Genomic DNA, 23,114 nt, shown 5'->3' with positions numbered 1-23,114 from the left:
TCGCCCCTGTGGAGGTTACCTTATGGGAGAGACAGAAGCAAACAGAAGGAGCGAGATGTCTGATAGGAGCTGTGATGCTTGAAGGAAGTAGAGTGAAGAGAGATTGAGAAAGTGGTGGGAGAGCCGGTTTGGACAGGTGGTCAGGGAAAGCATCCTGGGAAAGGCCGTGTGAGCAGAGAGGCCAGCCATGGGAGGAATGGAAGGAGGCGGGCACACAGGGCACATGGAGAGGCCCAAGGCTGCAAAAGGCATGGTCAGGGAATGGCAAGGAGCTGTTAAGCCTGAGCACAGTTACCCTTGGGGATGGAAAGAGAGGTGGGTGAGGTGGGCTACAGCCAGGTCATATGGGGCCATCTGGAGTTTGGATTTTACTAAGAGCATAAACCTGGGAAGTGGTGAACTCTGATTTGCATTTTTAAAAGGTCACTTTGACTGTTGTGTATGGAATAGATAATGAATATCCTTGTGCTTGAGGCACTCTGGCAATATACATAGCAAGTTAAACAGTAATCTCTGCCCCTCAGGAATTTGCCATTAGAGCCTGACAGCTATGATTTAAAAGTGTTTAGTGATAGCTTGCATTTATTGAGCACTGACATGCTAGGCACTCCACTTAGCTTTTTACTAATGCTGTCTCATAAAATTTCCACAGCTTTATGAAGTAGAAGCTATTATTGCCACTTCATGGATAGGGAAATTGAACTTAAGAATAGTTAAGTAATTTGCCTAAAGATCCGCCTCTAATGAGTGGTGGAACTGAACCCAGACATTCCGAGCTCAGATGTGCTCTTTCCTGCTCTGCTACACCGAACTCTCTCTCTGTAATGGATTGTCTCCCCTTTGGGAAATGGGAAACATAATGGAACTGGGTCCTAGTTTTCTCTTGTTCCTGGAAAAGCACCCAGGTGTGAAGTGCTCACCTTCAGCTATAATCAATGGGGTGGCCACATGGTCTGTTGTGTGGTTATGCAGCCAAGATAGTCTCTGCACGGGGGCAGAAGCTCTGATGTGGGTTAAGATGCCACTCTAAGCCCTACTCTCTTATAGTGCTTCCAGCTACAACTTGGAAATCTGGAAAGGAGGCCATAGGGACTGTGAACCCAAGAATTTTTAAGGCCATTTATGAGCGGTCTCTAAAATATTTTTGTGACCCTTTTGCCTCTCTGTGTAGGCAAAGAGTGCAGCCATTTGTTGTCGCAATAAGTGTGTCTGTCTTATAGATGCTGATGGACAAGTGTAAGTCACATACTTCTTTTCTCCTTTTCAGTTGTCCCTCACATCACAGATGCAATTCAGGAGTGGGTGATGAGACAGGCATTAATACCTGTGGATGAAGATGGCTTAGAACCTCAAGTGTGTGTTATTGAGGTATGTATGAGTCTTTTCTAAACTCCATGATTCCTGGGTAGGTGACCAAGTGGGCATATTTACCTCCTTAGTCAGCTATCAGCAGCTGATAAGACAGTTCCCAGGATGATTGTCACTCTTTATCTGTTTTAAGTATTTGAGGAACAGGAAGCAGGGAATAAAAAACTTCTTACTATAATTATGCTGTATGAAGGCCTTGACTCTCATAACTGATGTAGCCCTTGACCTTCATAACTGATGTAGTGAGGGCACAGTAACAGTTATGTGGAATGGCTGTGCCATCGAAAGAGATAATTTGTCCAAGGTCCAAGGGAGTCTTCCTTTTCAGCATTTATACGTTCACATAGTATGGACTGTGACACATTTTTATCTGTTTCTTGAGAAAGTCAGCTGACCTTCGGCTTTTGTTCTGGCAGGAGTATTAATCTCTCTGAGTGAATGAGCCCCCTTTGGTTTCAGTTTCTGTATTCCTGCTTTGCTGATCCTAGCTGTTGGATATCAGTGTTCCTGTGAAAGTAGGAGACTCAAAAGTTCTAGCAGTTTGTATAACTGATGCTTTTTAATACGAGCATTATTCATGGCTAAGAGTAGATAAGATTTAGTTTCCTTTGCTTTGTGAGTTTTATAGAAATAAAATAATTAGTATATCTTTTACTTGACCTTTTTCTTGAAGTGATGTGGAAAGATCCATTATAACCTTAGGGAATGGTTAGCCTATACAAAAAAGTAATCTTTTAGCACAAAGAAATGTCTAATTACTGTTAAATGACATTGTACGGGCAAAAGAATCCACATTATACTGTTATTGATCATGGAATTGAGATGGTAGAGTGCTGTTGTTAGAAAACTAAACCACAGGAGGAACCTCTAAAATAACTTTGTTCTTCTAGCTCGGTGGAACAGTGGGAGATATAGAAAGCATGCCCTTTATTGAGGCCTTCCGTCAGTTCCAATTCAAAGTCAAAAGAGAAAACTTTTGTAATATTCACGTCAGTTTAGTTCCTCAGGTAAGGCATTCAAAACTTTTCTTTGTGGGGATGGTGAGGAGGGAGAAAAGGATGATTGTCACTCTTTATCTGTTTTAAGTATTTGAGGAACAGGAAGCAGGGAATAAAAAACTTCTTACTATAATTATGCTGTTTGAAAAGATCCAGTGGAAAAACATTGGAAAATTATTCAGAGAAGTTGCAGTTAGAGAAGGTGAATTGAACATATCTATTTGTCTTTACCATATGGTGAAACCCCACTACAATTAGAGTAAAGGGATTTCTTTTTAAAGACGCACATTCACAAAGATAAATACTGTGAGAGGAGTCACCAGTAACAAAAATTTGGACAGCAGGGAGCAGTTAGACATGTAGAAACTGACCTAACAGACCTGGGAGAGCTGGATCCTAAGCCTACATCAGAAAAAACAGAGAAGCAACCTTGTTTGCCCTGCAGAACCCCCAGAGGCTCAGGAATGGGCAGCATCCAGTGGTTCTGGGAGTGGGGGTGAGGGTGGGGCTTCTGACTGCTGTTTCAGGAGCAGTTAGACCTCAACGTCCTCTTCCCTAACGTGTACAGTGGGGCATTAACCCCTCCCCCACCTTGTCAAAAGACTGTAGGTTTTTCCTCTGGAGAGAGTTTCTGGATGAGCAAACACTAGGGACAGTTGAAGGCAGTAATACTGAACTAAAAACATGGGGGTTCAGTGTAATTTTGTGCTGTTGAGACACCCTACCTTCTTCTGCCACTTGTTTCCCAGAGTCATCGCAGCCAGGCAGGACCTTCCACATAGGTGACTATAAGGTTTTTCCTGGGGTATATGAGCAGCCTAGGGGAAAATGCACTGCTTTTAGGGGCTCACCAGTGAAACAAGCCAGCCACATCCCCACATGAGGACCCTGGTGGGCAAGGCTACCCACTCTCAGAGCTTCTGGTTAGCTTTTAAATATGAACTGGCAGCCAGTGATCACCAGACATTTGGAGAAAGCATCTTAATGTGCAAGAGACCAAAACAACAGAAAAAAAACTTACAGGAAATTGAGGCTCTACAGGTAGCAGGAAACTAAAAACTTAAGAGAATTAAGATAAACTGCATCCATTAAACAGAAAAGAATTCTTGGTAATTAAAAATTGGATAGCAGAAAAGAAAAATTTAAGAGAAAGGAGGTTGAGGAAATATTCTAGGAAATAAAGCACAAAGATCAAGAGAGTGAAAATAGAGAAAAGGCAAGAAAATTAGAGGACTGGTCCAGGAATTCTAACATCCAAATAATAGGATTTCCAAACAATAACAGAAAGGGAGAGGGAAGTAATCTGAACCAGGGGACCTCGAACTATGCCCCACAGGCCAAATCAACCTACCCTGTTTTTGAAAATAAAATTGTCTGGAAATAGAGCCACACCAATATGTTTAGGTATCGTCCATGCTGCTTGGCCAACAAAACCTAAAATATTTATTATCTGGCCCTAAGAAAACGTTTTCTGATTTCTCATCCAAAGTAGTCAAGGAAATTTTTAGACATGAGTTTCTAAATTGAAAGGGCCCACTGAACGCCTAGCATAGTGAATGAAAAATGACCCACACGAAAGTATGTCATTGTGAAATTTCAGAATAGTGGAGCAGAAATTCTAAAAGGCTCTAAAGAGAAAAATCAAGAATCAGTATGGCTTTTGACTTCTCACCAGCAGTACTGGAAGCTGAAAGATAATGAAGCTATTTCCTTAAAACTTCTTTGGGAAAATGATTTCCAACCTAGAATTCTATACCTAGAAAATGTATCTGTTAAGTGTGAGAGGAGAATAAAGATAATTTAGTACATAGAAACTCAGCCTACCAACAAACAAAACAAGAAAACCTAACAAAGAAAACAAGCACTTGGACCAGAAGGGAAAAGTGTGGCACATAGTTTAATCATGGACAGTTTAAATACTCAAAAGCATGCAAACACTAAAGAGTTATCATGAGATGCAGGTTGCAGGCACAGGTGCATGTGTAGTAGAGAGTGGGTTCCTTATCTAACAGGGAAATAAACAGGAAATGCCTCAAACTAAATGTCAAGAGTAGCAATAAAGCATACCAGAAGGATCAGTTAAAAGAATGGAAGAATGACTGTCTCTAGGGTTTGGAAAAGGGGAGAAGAGAGATGAGGGCTAGCGCCACTGGTCATTAGGACAAGCTTTGTAGAACTGTTGGATTCTAAAACATATGTATGTCTATGGCCATGCTACCCTGAACAAGCTCGATCCCTTCTGATCTTGGAAGCTAAGCAAGGTCGGGCCTGGTTAGGGAGACCACCTAGGAAGACCAGGTGCTGTAGGCGTAAAAAATAAATAAAAAAATAAGGGATTGTAAGCTGGCAAGATCCTTGCAATCTGTGAGGTCAACCAAGGATTGCCTCACCTAAAAAAAAAAGTGTGTGTGTGTGTGTGTAACCTTTGACAAAAATAAAAACTAAATTAGATAAATGATCAAATTGTCTATTTCACTGTATTTAAAAGTTAATTCACAGTGGATCCTAGACCTAAATGTAAAGTTATAAAACTTTTAGAAATTATAATATAGAAAAGTCATACTTGAAAATTCCTTTTCAGAGAGAAATTAACTTTTTTTTCTTTTTGTAAAATAGCCAAGTTCAACTGGGGAACAGAAGACTAAACCCACTCAGAATAGTGTTCGGGAACTCAGAGGCCTTGGGCTTTCCCCGGATCTGGTAAGATTTTTCTCTTCACCTGGTTTCAGCATTATCTTGTGTGTCTAATTAAAATCTCTCCTCTATGGCCAACAGACCCTTTGTTTTCTTGGCGTGCTTTTAGTTAATAGTGGAGAAATAAGTCTAGTGCTGTGAACCGGGCTAAAGTTCATAAAGATGACCGTAACCTGGCATGTGTGAGGCCGTTGTCTCATTTCTTCTCTCAGCCAGTGGTTTAAACTCCTTTCCCCCGACCCAAGAACATTGAGGGAAGCCCAGCTGGTTCGAATGGTTCAGTAATCTGTCTCTTCATTTGTACTACCACTCTCTTAGGTCTCCATTTTGAGATTTAGAAATTTCAGTTTTGAAAACAGGTGATATTTTCATAATTTGTGTGTATTGTGCTAGGAGTTAGCTTAATAATGTAATAATGTCTGTTTTGATTTCAATCAGGAGAAAAACCCAGCTTTGTAATCCCTTCCTTCTGTCTAAATGTCTTGTTTTCTTTGCTGCCAGGTTGTGTGCAGGTGCTCAAATCCTCTCGACACATCAGTGAAAGAGAAAATATCAATGTTCTGCCACGTTGAACCTGAACAGGTAAGTAGAAATTCCATCTTCATGTGAATCCTTTTTTGCTAAAGTCTCTTAACCAGTTTCATAAGGCTTGTTATTTCAGAATTCGAGACTGTAGACTGTTCACTCGAACTGATACCCGTTGGCTCTGTGATTTTCCATTACCTAATGTCTTGTGGTTCCCCAAACATACCTTTACCTCTCCTGCCTCTTCGCTCCCCACTCCTTGTGCTCTTTGCTCCAACCATGCTGAATGGGTATCCCTGCCACTCCTCCTGACCCCCCACCCCCACCCCACCCCATTTCTCTTGGCCCGATAATCCTGCTATTCATTTTCATCCTTCTGGGTCCAGCTAGGACACAGTATTGTCTGAGAAGCTTTACCTGCTAAACCTCCTCACCCTTGCGCCTCAGGTTAATCCTTCTCTAGGCTCACAGATACTGGTGGTGAGCCCTTTATATGTGTCTGTGTATGTGTGTGTGTGTGTATTTGTCTCCCCTCATAGACTTTGAGCTTCTTGAGGGCAAAGACCATCGTATTCAACTTTATATTTCTGGTGCCTAGTACAGGAAATTTAAAATTTTGGAACCTCTAATATATCTAAGTGTGGTACATGGTATAGTAATTCTAGTGATGTTAAGTTGAGACTGTGGCTTTGGTTAGGTTTGGCTGAAGTAGAGTAGAAGGGGAGTTGAGGTCAAGGAATTTATGATTACGTTATGGATGCTTTGTTTTACTAGTAGTAGGTTATTCGAGGGTCAGGAGACCCAGCAGGAGGGCCCAACTGGGGAGAATGAAGCAGCAGGGTTAAAATAAGAGAATGAATTTTACAGCGATACTAGAAGTATGGAAGTGAATATATCAAAATTAAAATCACTGGCCTGGCTTTGAAGTTAGTAGAGCAAGAGGAAAGCCTTTGACCATTACGGAGGCAGCTGTCATCTCCATGTCCATGATGGCTCAAGCTTTAGGGAGTGAGGGTAGCCTAAGGCCTGAGGTCAGTGTTCCTGGGTGTGATTCCTGAGCTGGAAGCTCTGTCAAAGGATGCTGCTTCATACTAAGTATGTGGAACATCAGAATAATTCTATTGTTATGAACAGCCTTTTTATTATGCACTTCAATTATTTTAGATATTTCTGTCCTAGCAAATGAAGGTAATTCAATTCTGTAAAAGAATAGGTTGTCATTAAAATTATTCACTTTAAAAAATGTGACAAGTATTTCTATATTTAAATTTTAATTTCAAATCTTATGCCTGTTTTTTAATTGGGTTGCTTGAGTTATAAAAGTTCTTTATATATTCTGAATGTAAGTCTTTTATTGGGGATGATTTGCACATTTTTTTCTCTCAGTCTGTGGCTTATATTTTCATTTTCTTAATAGTATCTTTTGGAGCACAAAAGCTTTTACATTTTGATGAACTCTAATTTATCCATTTTTTACTTTATAGATAGATGCTTTTGGTATCATATCTAAGCACTCTGTTAACCAAGGTCATAAAGATTTTCTTCTCTGTTTTCTTCTAAAAGTTTTATAATTTAAAATCTTACATTTAGGTCTAGATCCATGGTGAGTTAACTTTTAAATATAGTAACTTTTTTCATTAAAAGTTGAAATACATCTTTTGTCTATAGATATCCAGTTGTTCCAGCCCTATCTGTTGAAAAGACTATCCTTCAATAAAATTCTATAATTTTCTTTTTAAAGTTGCTTGTTAGATTGATTTATCTTTGTAAAGTTGTTCTTTAGATTTATCTAGAGGTGTTCATTTTTGTTACTATAAATTCTCTTGTTTTTTATAGATAAACAATAATTTACACAATTAGTGTCAGTTGTTTATTATTTTCTAGTTCATTGACATACCCTTTTTTCCTTATCTAATTGTAATGGCTAGTATCTCTAGTACGTCATTAAATAGGAGTAGTGAGAATGGCCAGTTTCGCCTTGTTCCAGACTTTAAATATTAAGCATTAATATTAAATATCAAACCAAATATTTGCCATGGATTTTTTATATTTTCACATTTTTCCTAATATTTCTAATTTACCAAGAATTTTTATTATGAGTTGGTTTTCAATTTTTTAAAAAAATTTGCATTCGCCGAAGTGATTTTTTTCTCCTCCTTTAATCTGTCTATGTATTGAATTCCACTGTTAAATTTCCTGATGCAGTGGTTCTCAAACCCAGTTTTAAAAAGTGCTGATGTCTGCCTTCTACCCCCAGAGATAATGTGGGGTGTAGTGGGCTTATGGATTTTTAAAAGCACCCGCAAGTGATTCCAGTGTACAGCCAAGTTTGAGAACCACTATTTTGGGGACAAACCCTACTTGGACATGATTTTTTTTTTTTTTTTAAGGATTTTTGCATCCATGTTCATAAGAGGTTGGCCACTATTCTATTCTTTTTGAGTTGGTTTTGGTAATTTATATTTTTCTAGAAAATTGCCCTCTTTTCCGTTTTCAGATTTAGAACAGTTATTTTCCCAAGGTTATATGACTAGTCGGAGGCTGTCAGCCTGGGTTTTGTTTTTATTAAATAACTTTTGCTTGTTTTTAAACAGGTGATCTGTGTCCATGATGTCTCGTCCATCTACCGAGTCCCCTTGTTATTAGAGGAGCAGGGGGTTGTAGATTATTTTCTTCGAAGACTTGACCTTCCTATTGAGAGGCAGCCACGAAGAATGCTGATGAAGTGGAAAGAGATGGCTGACAGGTTTGCCTCATAATAAGGAGCTGGCAGTTCTAGCCTAATTTCTCTTTTTTGTAGGGGCTCAGGGAATTCAGCTCTTACTCGTGCTATCTCAGTTTGTGTTAGAAAAGATGGTAATGGTAAGGGGTGTTAAGAAAGGATCTCAGTCCTCAAGTAGTTGCATCGTGGATGAGGAAGTCCTGGCAGAGCTAGCCCAGGTCACAATGAGTTCAGATTACATGTCTGTCTCCCATCACCTAGAAAATCAGTACAAACAGGTGTCCTAGTGACAGTGGGTTAGTGCACATACCTGAGGCCCACACAAACAAATGGCTGACAGTGCCTGGAACACTCCTGAGTAGCATCTCAAATAGCTGAGCTGCGTTTGGGAACATGTCACTCACCACACACCAGAAAAGGATCAGCAAGGATCTCCAGTCTTTCCTTACTGGTGCTGCCAAAACTCATCACTTTGAGAATTGTCCCCACTCTTCTTTCCTCCTCTTAAAGCTCTGTGATGCTCACATATCGCATTAGATATTGTTACACAGTGCCTCAGAGCCTGGATGTGCCTTAGTTGTAGTTACAAAGTCAATATGACAGTATCAATGAGCATTTGGGGGGTACTCAATCTATTGCTCTGTGATATTTATTTTCATTTTGACATTTTCCCTTTCAGTCTTTGTCCCTTCACTTGTTTATCTTTTGTAGCTACAAAAATGACACATAGTTTTAGGATCTTTTCATAAAATATTATAAACATTTTTGTTCTGTTACTAATTAAACTTTATAATGAAAATTTTTAACGAATATGGACTATTGTGTGAATGTTCTATACTATATTTGACTATTTCCTTCATCACATTAACTCTTAAGAATTGTCTGTTGATTTTTATGCCCTTTGGGATTTTAATTTACTTTTAAAAATGTGTGAAATTTTGAAGCCATCTCTTTGTAACAGCTTCTAAAATTCTGTTTTCTTAAAAAGCCTGCCACATTGATCTGAAAATTGTTTCTTCTTTCCTGTTCTATACATAGAAGTCAGATAATAGTCCCTCCCATTTTATTCTTCCCAGACTTGTTTTTCTTTTCTTTAAAAGGGAATTTTGATCTCATGGCTGTATGTACATAATTTGCTGTTTTTTTGACCTTTGTTTGATAGATATGATCGCTTGCTGGAGACTTGCTCTATTGCCCTTGTGGGCAAGTACACCAAGTTCTCAGACTCATATGCCTCTGTCATTAAAGCTCTGGAGCATTCTGCACTGGCCATCAACCACAAACTGGAAATCAAGGTAAGGGGGTGGGGTGGTGGATATAGCTGGGGCGTGAGCAGGGGGGCCATTTCTAATCTCATTGGTGCTTTATATTTTTGGAGCTCAATTTTTTTAGGAATAAAAGTTCATGGTGGATTCCTGGCTTTGAGAGAACAGTGGGGCATTTTCAGGATATAATGAAGGGGAGAGACATTCAGAGTAGAAGCTGAGAGAGGGTGAATGCTTGGATCTGAATATCAGGTGACCACGTGAAGTTGCCCTGTGGGAATGAGGGGGACTTGGCTGGCCAGAAGCATGGTCCCACTTGCCTCATCTGTGAAGTGGGAATGCTAATGTTCACCACATAGAGCTGGGAGGTTTCTCCAAAATATGCGTTCAGTTGCCCAGCCGTGCTTGGAACATGGGTGGCACCCAGTAGGTAGTAGTTAGTGTGTTCTGCTCTGTGACGTGGTGAGGAGAAGCTGAGCCGGTGGAATGTCTGGGCATGGTCCCTGTCTGTCTGCTTGAGGCAGTTGAGTGTCAAGAGTCATGGTTTCCAGAGCCACAGAGCCAGGATCCATATTCTGATTCTGTTGCTTACAAGGTATGTGACCCTGGCAAGTTACTTAACCTTCTTTGTGTGTCAGTTTCCTCATCTTTAAAAAGGGATAGTGATAGTACCTTCCTCATAGGGTTATCATAAGAATTAAATGAGTTCATAAAAAGTGCTTAGCACTATGCCTGGCATAAAGGAAGTACTGTCTGTGTTAGCTCTTCTGGAAAGCCTTCCACCTGTCCCTTTTATACTTTTTCCCCCAGCATCGTAGCTCCCCAGCTGGAGCTTTTCAGGAGGAGATGTTCTCACCATTGGCACTGGGGTTTGTCGCCTACTTCTTCAGGTGTTTCTCAGCGTGATAATTTAGTTTGCTTTGTGCTGGTGAACAGATTCCTGTAGAACGACCTATTACATGTTTTAAGAATTACAGGATCTCATTAAACTATTTTCATAATTTTTTGTTCTTTGGATGATTTATTTGCTTTATCTATTTGGAGGTAGTCTGTGCCTACTATTTGTTAGGTGGTAGAAGTAAGAGGTGAATAGAAAGTCAGCAAGATCTCTTTGGTATAACAGGAGCAAACAGAAGATGGATGATCCTGCTATGGTAGATGTGTGAGGAAGGCAGACTTCTTCGTGGAAGGACCCCTGGGTGGGTTTGGGAAGATGGATGAGGCAGATGGAAGAGCATTCCCATCAGAAGGGCCTGGAGACAGGGAATAGTTGAGAATTTAGGACATGGAAATAGAGAAATTGGAGGATGTCTGGAGACAGGCCGGTGAGGATGTGGCCGTGAATCTCAGCTGAGCCTGGATCCTATCTAGAGGTTCAGGAAGGTCAGTGCAGGAAGCAGAAGGCAGGAGAGAGTAGGAAAACAGTGAACAATCTAAAAAAAAAGTGGGTAAAAGATTTTGACACACTTCCATAAAAGATGCACACGGTATATATGAAAAGATGTTCAATACCTTTCTTTAGTTGTCAGGGAAATAAATGCAAATCAAGTCACAGTGACATACCAACATATACCCACCAGAGTGGCTAAGAGTGTTGGTGAGGATGTGGAACTCTCATTGTTGGTGGCAGTGTAAAATGGTACAGCCACTTTAGAAAACAGCCTGGCAGTTTCACATAAAGGTAAACATACACTTACTATATGACCCAACATTTCCACTCCCAGATATTTACTCAATAGCAATGGAAACATATGTCTACTAAAAATTTTTTTATACAAATGGACAATTATTCCTAATAGCCAAAATCTGGAAACAGCTCAAATGTCCAGAATGAGTCAGTAGAGAAACACATTGTCTATCCCCACAATAGAAAACTGATTGGCAATAAAAAGGAACAAACTAGTGTTACACACAGCAACAGGGACGGATCTCACAAGCATTATACTGAGCAAAAGAAGGCAGACACAATGGGCTACGCATTGCATGGTTCCAGTCATATGAAGTCCTAGAAGAGGCAAAACCTGCGGCAATAGAAGCAGCCCCGAGGTTATCGGGGACAGGAGGTTGGGAGGAGGTGGTGTGCGGAGGGCAGAGGGAATTTGTGGGATGACAGTAATTTTCCATATTTTCATTGAGGTGTGGAGGTCCCACTTTGTGCATCTGTTTGACAAAACTCATAGTGGACACTTAAAATGTTTGTATTTTACTGTATGTAAATTATACTTCGATAAAGTTTGAAAGAGATGAAATGCAGTCTGGATAGAAGACAGATGGGGAAAAATTGAACAGAAAGAACACTTCAGAGTCTACTCCAGTGGATCCTAAAGAGATGAAGCATCGAGCAGATAGAGCTGGGTCGGGGCGTTAAATGATTTTGAAGGACACACGTATTTTAAAATATGAGAAAGGTTTTAAAGTTTATTTTAAAATTATTATTAGGTTTAAGTATATTAAGACTATCATTTTAAAACTATTTTAACATTGAGACAGTTGGAACATTGATACTGATACTTAGAAATTATGAAAGAACACGGCTCTGGAGTCACGAGCCTGCTTCTTTTCCCCCTGTCTGAACCCTCCCCAGTACATCGATTCTACAGACTTGGAGCCGAGCACCTTACAGGAGGAGCCCGTGCGCTACCACGAAGCCTGGCAGAAGCTCTGCAGCGCCCAGTAAGGAGTATCTCTGCCTTTGGTTTCCAGCAGCTTCGGGGTTGTTTTAATGGGCAGAGAGCTGTGCTTTCATGTGCTGGTAGTAGACGTAGTTGTTTCAGTATCTTTTAATTATTGGAAAGACTGCATACTGGATGATTTAAGCCTTAAAAAATACAGCTTATCAAAGTAGTTGTAAATGGGAACTAAATGAAGGAGGGTAGGAAAACTTAAACTTTTAAGTACTGAAAAGAATGTTATTTCTAAAATTGAATCTCAAGAGAACGCTTTCTAATTTTATTGATGTTATTTGTTGTGTGCATCTATTGATGAGGGTTATTTAAAGATTATCGAGATCCCATGAATAGGATCCCATGAATAGTTTGTTTTCAGCACTGTTATTTGTGATAGTAAAACATTAGCAAGAATTTCTAGTTTACTAGAACAATTGAATGTTATGATGCTATACAACTCTGACTAAGACCTTAGGTCAGTGTGGCACTCTGACCCAATGAGGAAAGGCCTCCTTCCTACTTGGGGGAGCATGTTAAGCCAAGAGGTAAAAAAATTGCGTTTATATTAATATATGTTAAAAATAGGAATGAGTCCGTGCCTGGGACAAATACTGTGTGATAGCACTATTATAGTTATGTATGCCATCTTTTTTTTTTTTTTACGTCATAAGCATTTTATAATGTCACTAAGAAAAAACCCATGGTTTTCTGTGCGTTTTCTAAGTTCATAGTGTTCACATACAGCTCATTGGCTGTCCCGAAATCAGTCACAGTCCAGTAGCAAAGTATAGGAGTAACTTCATGGCATCAATGTCTTGGAAACGGCCCGCTGGGTGGTTATTGTGAGCTGGACTGGTGGAAGGGGGGCTCACCTTGTGTGCTCTCTTGAACAGTGGAGTGCTGGTTCCAGGGGGATTTGGCGTTCGAGGGACGGAAGGAAAAATCCAAGCAATCGCCTGGGCTCGGAAACAGAAGAAGCCTTTTTTGGGTAAGAAGTAGGAAAGAGCAAAGAACGTGCCACGTGGGAGCCTGTAAATAAAATGGGATTGCCAAAACCGGACACAGGTGCCGTCTTTCCAGATAGCAACTCACACCAAAGCCTCGTTGGTTCTGTTTGGGAGAAATTCAAACTCTCCTTCAAAATGAAAAATTTTAAATTTTGAGCTGTGTGCAGACTAGATGTCGTGGAATTTTCGGAGAATGAATTCAGTTAGGCAATCTTGTCCATTTACTGAACCCAGCTGTTGGGCATGGCATGGGAGACTGTTTTCCATCCTCACTTGGAACGCCAGCTGACTGTAACTGGGCGAAGTGATTTGGGATGATTTCTCATGCTGTAAATTTGAGTGATTTTCAATTTGACCAATTGTAAATGGGAACTAAATGAAGGAGGGTAGGAAAACTTAAACTTTTAAGTACTGAAAAGAATGTTATTTCTAAAATTGAATAACTTCCAAAACCTGGGATCTTCGCATACACTTAGATCTGGTCTTTGAAATCTGATACAGATAAAGTGTAGCGGGGTCCTTGTTTATGGCAGGAAGTTATGAGAGTCTGGATTGGAATGCTGTGAACAAACAGGACGCAGTCTGTGGCAGGCTGGTGGGAAATGTAGGAATGCTGCCTTTTCACTGGAACTTCATTTGATTTTCTCTCCCATCCTCAAGGTGTGTGTTTAGGAATGCAGTTGGCAGTGGTTGAATTTTCAAGAAATGTACTGGGATGGCAAGGTAATTGTCTACTTAAAAACTTGTTAAGTTCTTGCTTAAATATTCCTAGAAGATGTGAAGCCTGGTGCCTGCTGGGCGATTGGGAGCCATGGAGAAGGACGGGCCTGGTCTCCCAGTACCTCGTGGGGCGCGGTAGCAGGGAATTGCTGCGTTTATTGAGGGAAAGCAGGGCTCCTCCAAGTGAACCCCGGGAAGGAGAGAATGCCACTGAGCAAGCAGCCTCGGCTCTTCCCTTGCGTTTCCTGCTCTGGAGATTCTCACACTTCAGTTGCCATCGTCACTGTCGCTCAGCTTTTGTCCAGTAAGAAAACTCTGTGAGGCTGTGCAGTTATTATGAACTCAGGCTGTGGAGCCGGTCAGAGCTGGGCTCAAATTTGGACGTTAGCATTTTTCGTAGGAGATTTTAGGCAAATTATTCAGGCTTTCTGGGCCTCTGTTTCTTCTGTAAAATGGGATAATAATGATACCCAGTTCACATGGTTGTAAGTATTAAATGAATATTGCATGTAGGTAGGTCGCAGCACAGGGCCTGGCAAATAGGAAATAACGTCGGCTCTGTGCCCAGCCAATTGTATCACTGTGTCCAGACTACTCCAAAACTCGGTGGTGGCTTCCAGCAGTGATGGTTTATTCTTTCTCAGTATTCTGTGGGTTGACTGGTATTCTGTTTCATGGGGTGTGTCTGAGATCACCCTCCCTGCATTCAGCTCTGCCCAGCAAGGACATCACAAAGGTCTTTTCACATGGCAACTCATCAGTCACTAATTCAAACCGAGCTTCCTCACAGCATGGAGACCGACTGGCTTCCAAGTAGTGCAAGCACCTATTAAACTTGCTAATGTCCCACAGCCACGTCCAAAGTCAGTGGTCGGGGGCGGGGCGGGGAGGGGAAGGGTGGTGGGTGAGATGGGGCGGGGGGACAGGTAGGAGGGAACAACCATGAGGTGTGAATACTGGCAGTGTGGTTCACTGGGGCCACCCTTGGGAGAGTCTGTCCCAGCCCCTTTATTCTCTCTAGTCCAGCCAACAAATACCAAGTTTTCAGAAAGACCTGCGAGCTCTAAGAAAAATAAACAAAGCAACCTAAAGGAATGTACAAGTGGTCTGGCTTTACAAAGTACAAGTGGTTCTTCTGTGGCCAGCTTGCTATTAACAGGCTGGGCTCAGTTCACATTTTTTCTGAGAGGCTGCTTCACACTAGGGAGGTCGGCTAAGTTTTGTAGGCAGTGTGCCCGTTAGTTCTGGCCTCTGAACTGGCAGGTACTGTCTTACCATCCACCGCCTAGAGCTAGCCCTCTGGGCACCCTGGACCCTTCCACAGCCGTCACCTGCCACCCACTCGGCCTCCCAGATGGTGAGTGACCTGGTGATGAGCTTTCCTTCAGTTGAGACCTGGCCTGGGTTTAAGGCCCAGCAGGGGAACAATACCTAGCATATTCACATAGAACCAGACACTCAGTACCAGGAGCTTAGTGCTTTTCCTTTTAATTTTTAGTGGTTTTGCTTATGGTTAGGTGGCAAATTCAGTGAAGGATAGAAAGGTTATTTGGGTTTTGCAATCAACTAATTTCTGATTTAGCTAGTGAGTGAGGAAAGTCGAGTAGGGCAATGTATAAGATGCTGAGGGTAAAAAGAAATAGTACTCACCCATCTTGGAGGGTGACAGTCTTAAATGAAAAGTGTAAAAAATTGAGACAGTATGAGAACTGTCATAAGGATTCATTATCTGACTAAAGATTATTAGAATATGTTCCCATTTTATACAGCTTGACCTCCATCCAGCGAGTTTAAGATTTAATGCAAAAAATTCATCTGCATGTGTGTGTGATTTTTTTTTTAATGTTATCCCTAATTTTTGTTCTAAACCCTGAATGACTTTAAACTGAGGAAAGAAATTATGATTTAGAGCTTAGGAATTAAACTTTTAAATAATCAGTTTTGTTCGTAATTATTTTCTTAACATAAGTATTTTGATTCCTCAGATGCCAATTCTACAGAGTTTGACCCCAATACCAGTCATCCTGTGGTGAGTCCAGTGTTTGAATCTCACCAGGGCATAGAAGGGTGTGGAAGGGATGTTTATGAACGTGGTTGATAATGGTTAGAGACAGCAAATGAGACCACTTGGGTTCATCCCAAAGAACCCTGAGGTCCTGCACATTCAGACCTACCTCATAGGAAGAACTTGTTTTTTGTTGCATAATTTCTCACCACTCTTCCTAGTTTGCCGAAGAAAGTTTTAAGGACAGGTACCAAGTAGATGATCCTGATTAAAATAATTCTCCATCCCCACACCCCTTACCTCCCAGGAGCACCTTATAATAATACGGATATGAAACACTTAGAGGCAGTTATTATATGCCAAGCACTGTTCTCACTGCTTTATATATATTGATCCATTTAATCCCCAACAACTCTGGGAGAGGGACATATTATTAAAGAACTGCTGGAATATAGTCCTGATGTATCTAATAGTAACGAAAGCTTTGTGAGGCTGGCATACCTCGTTATATCTCCTATCACAGGAATGTGGTTGGCACAGTGCCTTTATTTGCCTTTGAATCCCCAACCCAGGGATGGCAGGCCTGTTCTTGACACTGAGGAAGCTGTGACGAACAGAATGGACAAAGCTCTTGATCTCGGGCACTTCAGTAGCATCAGTACATGTTTGTCGACTTGAAATTGAACTTTGCTCATACTCAGACCTTAGGAGGAAGAGAGCAAAGGTTTTGAATTGTAGTGGGGTGGGGAGAGGGCGGGGCATAGAAAAGGTCCTCAAGGCCAGACAGCGCTCAGAGGAGCACAGGACTGAGTGGTGGGCTGGACTCCGGGCCGAGGTGCCTCAGCTTCTCCGTACTGTAGATAGATGTTTACTAAGCCCCCGCTGGGACTGTCAGACCCCAGATGAGCATCCCTCCCCTCTGAGCAGGTCAGCAGGCTAGCGGGGGAGACATGGTATAACATATCCTGTCTGGGGTCCTTCAGCAGCTGTGTCAGCCCTTGTGCGAACATGCCATAGCCCAGCAGCACTTACGATCCACAGCGCTGGGGGCAGGAACAGCCACCAAGGGAAGGAACAGCTGTGTCTGGTCCTGTAGCTCATGAGCTAAAGGATTCATCCCCTACCCACTGAAAGTTTAAAAGTGATTATCGAGAGGTATTTTCCCCTGTGACAAACATCTCTTACAAAGCAAGCCTGGGGATTAGAGCCTCTTCACAGGTTTATTTCATTCAGTGCTGGCTGGCTGTCTCTAACGGAAGCAGAGTTTGTAGTGCATGTCTGTGTTTTGTACATCTCCAGGTCATAGACATGCCAGAACACAATCCTGGGCAGATGGGCGGGACCATGAGGCTGGGCAAGAGGAGAACGCTGTTCCAGACCAAGAACTCCGTCATGAGTAAGAGCTGCCTCCCCCTGGCCCAGCCTTTGGCTCAGCACCTCCAGGATGCGTGTCTTGGGGTGGTGCTGGGCTCTGGCATTTTGGGTTCTGTTCTTGCTTTTGAAATTCTTTTTTTTACTTTCCTATTCATGCTCTTTTAGGATGCACTGTAATATGGCAGTGTGGGTCTTAGAAAGGTCACAGGTCGTGCAGGCAGGGACTGGGGGACCTTGGGTGTGGATGACTCACCAGAATGAGGCAGTTAGGTGAAATCTATTGTAATCTGTTTCTTTCCTATGCTATTAGATTGAACCGTATGAAGTTGCCATTTTTGGGGGGACAGAAATTGCCAACATTGTCAATTTATATTTAAAATTGTCCTAAATATATTTGATTCAAAAAATACCAAGAGGTGCTAAAGTTTTAAGGAAAATTTGAGGAGGAAAATATTTAAGAAAGTTTATTAGGTTTTATTTTCTTGCCCACTGGGAAAATTCTGTCTACATCAGCACGGGCACCCTTTTGTCTGTCTAGGGGTTTGGTAGCAGCATAGTTTGAGTCACTTGAGGTGATCCTTCAGTCCTTCCATCTCTAATGTCCTGCGCACTTGGGAATCTCATCTGGCAGCCACAAGTGAGTCCGTAAAGCAGCCTGCTCACTTGTTCAAAGGCCGCCACCAGCTACTCAGGAGCTCTGACAGCTGTGACACCGCCACAGCGCTGGCCCTGAGGGTCATCTCTGTAGCTCTTAAAACAGGGCATCGGACTTTTGGTGCATCCTGATTTGTTTTTCAAGGCAGTTTCCAGCAGAAAAGTGCTTCGTACCTCAGAAATCATGTGTTGGAGGGTGGTGATGAAAGTCTGTTTCTATTACAGTTTTTCTTGGTGTGGTCAAACCGCCAAAACCTAAGAATTATTCTGAATGGTACTACAATGAGCAGGTGGCTGTCGTTGGCAAGAGAATCCTAGAAATAACCTTCAAAAGGCCTGGCTGTGCAGATGATAGAAAGTAAAGTGGGAAGCAAGAAACAGTTGTAAATAGGTTTTGTGTGTGTGTGTGTGTGTGTGAGAGAGAGAGAGAAAGCGAGTGTGAGAGAGCGTGCGCATGCAGAATTCTCTACATCAGCATGCTTTTTATTTTTTTGCCAGGGAAACTCTATGGAGATCCAGATTACTTGGAAGAGAGGCACCGCCACAGATTTGAGGTGAGGAATTGAGCTTTGACATTTAAAAATTGTCTCTTTCTGTTACTTTGGAAACCCAGTAAGTCTAGAGGCCAGCAAAATTATTCTTCGTGCTTCAACAGGTGAATCCAGTCTTGAAAAAGTGTTTGGAAGAGCAAGGCTTGAAGTTTGTTGGCCAAGATGTTGGAGGAGAGAGAATGGAAATTGTGGAGTTAGAAGGTGATTCCTTGGGCAATTGTATTTAACGGAAGACTTAGTAAGGTTTTCTTGGCATGTGGGAAAATATAAAAATATTAGTTGTCGCCCTCGTCCTAACAGACTTAGGAAGCAGCACTGTCTTACAAGGGGAGAGGTCTTGGTAAATGAGGTGTCTGGAGCCCTGGGACACCAGGGGTCCACAGGGACGAGCTTTGTGCCGTAGCCTTCCGTAGGCAGCTGTTTCACCTCTGGCTTCAGTTCCCTGTTCTCCAGAATGAGAGCTTGGACTTGGTACTTAAGCCCCGCTTCTGATCTAATGTGACCTGCATGACTCAATCCCTTGGAAGTTCAAGGAGCCGGGGACAGGAACCAGGAGAGAGGGTCCCTTCAGCCCGGCGGGTGGCAGCGTGATAGGGAGAGAGCATCAGATCTCCCATGCCCTGTGGTCACCTTTACCCAGGTTCCAATTAAGAAGCTGTTTTCAAGTAATTTTAGGGTCTGTGGAAATGCGAAACATTTAACAAGATTTTTTTCTCCTTTTTTATGTTTTACGTGTACATAAGTAATGAAGTCGTTTCTTTGCATTTCTGTTTCAGATCATCCCTTTTTTGTTGGAGTTCAGTACCACCCCGAGTTCTTGTCCAGACCTATCAAGCCTTCCCCACCCTACTTTGGCCTCCTCCTAGCATCCGTGGGGAGGCTCCCGCATTACCTCCAGAAAGGCTGCAGGCTCTCGCCCAGGTGGGGTCCTGCTTCTCTCGTCCTTCAGGTGGTCACTGGTTCATCACAGCAAGCCATCACCCCTTTAGTGATGAGCAGAGCTGTAGGAGCTGGGGCCCAGCTAGGCGCCTTCACACTGACATGCAAGTGACCTCTCCTTGCCCAGGGTTTTCTCAGGTTCCTTCTGTGCTGCCCATGACCTTCCCCCGGCATGGTGGTCAGGTCCCCCTCTCTGTAGCATCTGGGTTCCAGGATCACACTTGTAAGTAGGACCCTGTGGTCCTAAGGGAACTGTGGTTTTTCCCAAGGTGTCCGCCACAGCCTGGGTGGTCTCATGCCCTGGCACACCTTTGTCTGAAACCAGTTAACTACTCTGAGTTGGTGGATTGGGTATCATGACTGAAGCAGAAATTGAATGTGTATCTTTTGTAACTAGGAGAAGAAATTACAGCTTTGTGCTAAATGTACAATGTAGTAGAGAGTCTGATTTCTGCGTGTGCAGACAAGTCCCCGTGGAAACAGTAGCTCCAAAAGCAGGACAGTAAAGCGAGTTTTTGGTGGGAGATGATGAATAGACTGTGTGAATTCTACAGGGACACCTACAGTGACCGAAGCGGAAGCAGCTCCCCTGACTCTGAAATCACTGAATTGAAGTTTCCATCAATAAATCATGACTGATGGTAACGTATGTGATATTTTTAAGCTTTTGTTTAGTTTTTAAATGGTGATAACACTAGAATTGTAAGACTACCATGAGTTTAGTGTTGACAGTTGTTATCTGTCAGAGAATAAAAGTGGTAAGGTCAGCATGGGCATCCAACGGGTGAGACCCCTCCAAGTACAGTGCAGTTACCCACCCTGCTTTGCGACTCCAGTGGGGGACATCAGTCCCTGGGCAGTTGTTTCCTAACTGATTCGGGTGCTGATGTGACCATATCTGGGGGAAGCGGATTCTTAGCCCCTCGTTATTTCATGTATCCATAAACTCAGAGGTCTTGGAGGAAGTGACAGGTGTGACAATATGGTATACGTAATTTTTGCAGGATTTTAAGATTTTATCAGGAAGCGCTTTAAAACTCAACACTTTTATGTTGATTGCAGCTTATTCTGGAAATCCCTTAAAATCCAAATCATAATTGAACAAACTTTGAATGTTTGTCTTCATAGTGACAGGATTTGTTAAGTGTATAAAGTGTAATAGCTGTGGCCACTGCCATGAATTGTATAAAGTCCTGTTAAGATAAGTGAGTGAACTATGTCCGCAAAAATACATAGTCTGCTGGTGAGGGTATCAGAAGGGGGTTAGGGGTATCAGGCATCTGGGGGGTCCGAAAGGAGAACCAGGAATGTGGTGTGGTCCCATATCTGTGTATGGGTCCCAGCACAAGTAAGATGAGCTCCTGCCCAGGGGCCGGGCAGGTAGCCTCCCTGACTCCTGCACGCCTTGCATTCCCCACCAGTGGGCCTCTGCACTGTGCAGGTCTGGTCCACTGGTCAGACGACTCTTCTGCTTTTGCCTTGTTTGATTAGCCAGCTGGCCTGTGATAACCTCAGTGGGGCGGGCAGGCAGGGGAAGTAGGTTTGTATCGGGAGGACAGCAATGGCTGCTTACTCTCTGCCAGATGAGCATGTGGCTCCGATGGACTCATTGATCTTCTTCTCAAGATAGTGTGCTAGAGGCTGTTTGATAGTCTAAGAAACTGCTTCCAGTAAAAAGGCAGCTTTAAAGGGGTAGGAATTTGGTCGGTGAGGTGGAATTTCTAACTGCCTCACTAAGGGGAGAGTTTGCTGTCAGTGTCCCTGTTAAGAGGCTGGGTGCTGTGAAAAAAACGCTTGTCTTAGGGCGGAGGTAGAGGTTCATGTAAGAGCTTGGAAATGTGTGATTCTATAGAAATTATAAATTTAGCTTAGAATTATTCATATTAGGCGCCTACCACTGGTCTTCAATGAGAAATGGGTATAGCTTACCATAGCTGCTGACTGTAAATTCTAACTTTTCTACTTTAACATCCATATATCGTATAATTGCTAATTTTTTTTTTTAAGCAGGGTGATTCTTCAAGAGAGCCTTCAGACTTTGAGAGTTTACAGCTTTGATTTTACACTCGGCTTTTTTGACACTTCCTTTAAATTATGTTTTTATTAAGACTATTTTATTATGGGGGGAAAGGTATTTGGAAGACTGTGTAACTTGCATGTCCCATCATGTGTATCGGCTCCTATGTGGTGTGCTGCCTGGTGTTGACACTCTCTTTTTCAGTCCCCCAGCCTCAGACAAGAAACAGGACATCTGGGCAGGAGCAGGTGATAGACGGGTCTAGTGGAGTGCCCGTCAGTCACCTCATTTCTCCATCCACCTCGAGTCAGTGTGGATTCGAGAGTGTAGCCTGTTGCTTCCCCAGGGAGGCCTAGACCATATAAAGAGTGTGCCATGTGTACTTACTGAGCATGGAGGGGTAATTTTAGCTAATGCTTACAACACTCGGTGCTGGTAACCTGAGGGCACTGCTTGCTGCCAAGAGCAGTGAAACTAGAAACAAAGCCTCAGCACTGCCCCACACCGTGGGGTGGCCGGGACTCGTTGTTCAGAGGGATGGTCAATTTGGTGTCACATGAAACAGCAAGAAGTCTTTGTCTCTCTGAAGTATGATTTTACAATCCCTGTCCTCTGGCCGAGCTTCTCTCCTGGGGCTGGGAAACACTCCTTGCATCAAGGGGTCACTTAAAAAAGAACAGAGAATCTTTTGGGGAGACTGCCTCTGAAACCCTCTCACATGCAGACAGCTTTGCTCGAGGGGACTTTTCCTTCCAAGATGTTACTGCAGTTGAAATGCAAAATGAAAGTCTATTTTCTTTACGTGATGTGATAGGCACAGCTGTGTGCCCATTATATTCTGCTTGGACTTCGTGTATACTCTAACTTAAGAAATAAATAATACAGAACAAGAGACCTGCTTTGTCTGTAAAGCTCTTTTTGTCATGGCCGGATGCAAAATGTCTAAGCATGGTGCCCGACAGGCCTGTGTGCAGTCACCTGAACTGTCAGTCCCAGGCTCTCCTCCAGGTGAGCAGCCTTAAGTGGATAATCTGATAGTTTAAAAACTGAGAGGAGCCTTTTTAATAGGAACCAGAATTCCCCCCAAGGCTTCAAATTTAGATTCTTAGCATATAAAGATAGAGATTCAAAGAAACACGGGTGCCAATTACACTGTTTGATCTTGAGGAAGTGGTGAGTAGACGTGTTATTTATGCAGGAGGGCCTTCCCTCTGTCGGGCAGGGACCTGGCCCCTCACACACGTGGCCAGGGACCTCTTTGTCCCCTGTAGGTTCTCTGCTCCCCCGGCCTCCCGAGTCCAGGTCATGGTTCTGAGTGGTTTTTCCTTTAAAGTGAACTTAGCGATACTGAATCTGCAGCATGCTCCTTATGGCGTGTTGCTGACATTGGCACCTACTTACCCACCCACCCACCCACCCTCTGGCTGCTGAGCACACCTCATGAGCTGTCTCCTCTGCAAAGTCTGAGGCAGAGGCTCAGGGCTCAGGCGAGGTTGCTTGTCAGTGGTCAACCACCTTTACTCAGTGATGTTTGAGAAATTAGGAGTCGGGGAGCAAATGTTTTCTTCTCACCATTTGGCCCGGCGCCTCCATCAGATCTAGAAAAGAA

At 42.7% G+C, this 23,114-nt stretch overlaps 1 protein-coding gene across 5 annotated transcripts in view; it reads left to right on the top strand.

Annotated features, from left to right (window-relative positions):
- The window catches only part of CTPS1 (CTP synthase 1), a 28,611-nt gene extending 6,212 nt beyond the window's left edge, over nt 1–22,399 (top strand). For 2 of the 5 annotated variants that reach the window (XM_011377949.2, XM_011377947.2), the window contains exons 4-19: nt 1,268–1,368; nt 2,259–2,375; nt 4,983–5,066; nt 5,562–5,642; nt 8,180–8,331; nt 9,470–9,602; nt 12,157–12,245; nt 13,132–13,226; nt 13,906–13,968; nt 15,951–15,994; nt 17,270–17,366; nt 18,497–18,552; nt 18,654–18,750; nt 19,326–19,470; nt 20,043–20,129; nt 21,496–22,399. In XM_011377949.2, the coding sequence (XP_011376251.1) occupies nt 1,268–1,368; nt 2,259–2,375; nt 4,983–5,066; nt 5,562–5,642; nt 8,180–8,331; nt 9,470–9,602; nt 12,157–12,245; nt 13,132–13,226; nt 13,906–13,968; nt 15,951–15,994; nt 17,270–17,366; nt 18,497–18,552; nt 18,654–18,750; nt 19,326–19,470; nt 20,043–20,127 (1,439 nt within the window). In that variant the 3' untranslated portion in view covers nt 20,128–20,129; nt 21,496–22,399. Of the gene's footprint in view, nt 1–1,267; nt 1,369–2,258; nt 2,376–4,982; nt 5,067–5,561; nt 5,643–8,179; nt 8,332–9,469; nt 9,603–12,156; nt 12,246–13,131; nt 13,227–13,905; nt 13,969–15,950; nt 15,995–17,269; nt 17,367–18,496; nt 18,553–18,653; nt 18,751–19,325; nt 19,471–20,042; nt 20,135–21,495 lie in introns of all 5 variants that reach the window. The other 3 variants (XM_023521988.1, XM_023521989.1, XM_011377948.2) reach the window with 3 other exon arrangements.
- The last annotated feature ends 715 nt before the right edge of the window (nt 22,400–23,114 follow it).

Source organism: Pteropus vampyrus, unplaced genomic scaffold (assembly GCF_000151845.1).
Source record: "Pteropus vampyrus isolate Shadow unplaced genomic scaffold, Pvam_2.0 Scaffold326, whole genome shotgun sequence".
In the NCBI taxonomy this organism is placed as follows: Eukaryota; Metazoa; Chordata; class Mammalia; order Chiroptera; family Pteropodidae; genus Pteropus; species Pteropus vampyrus.
This window is presented reverse-complemented; position numbering and strand designations above follow the sequence as displayed.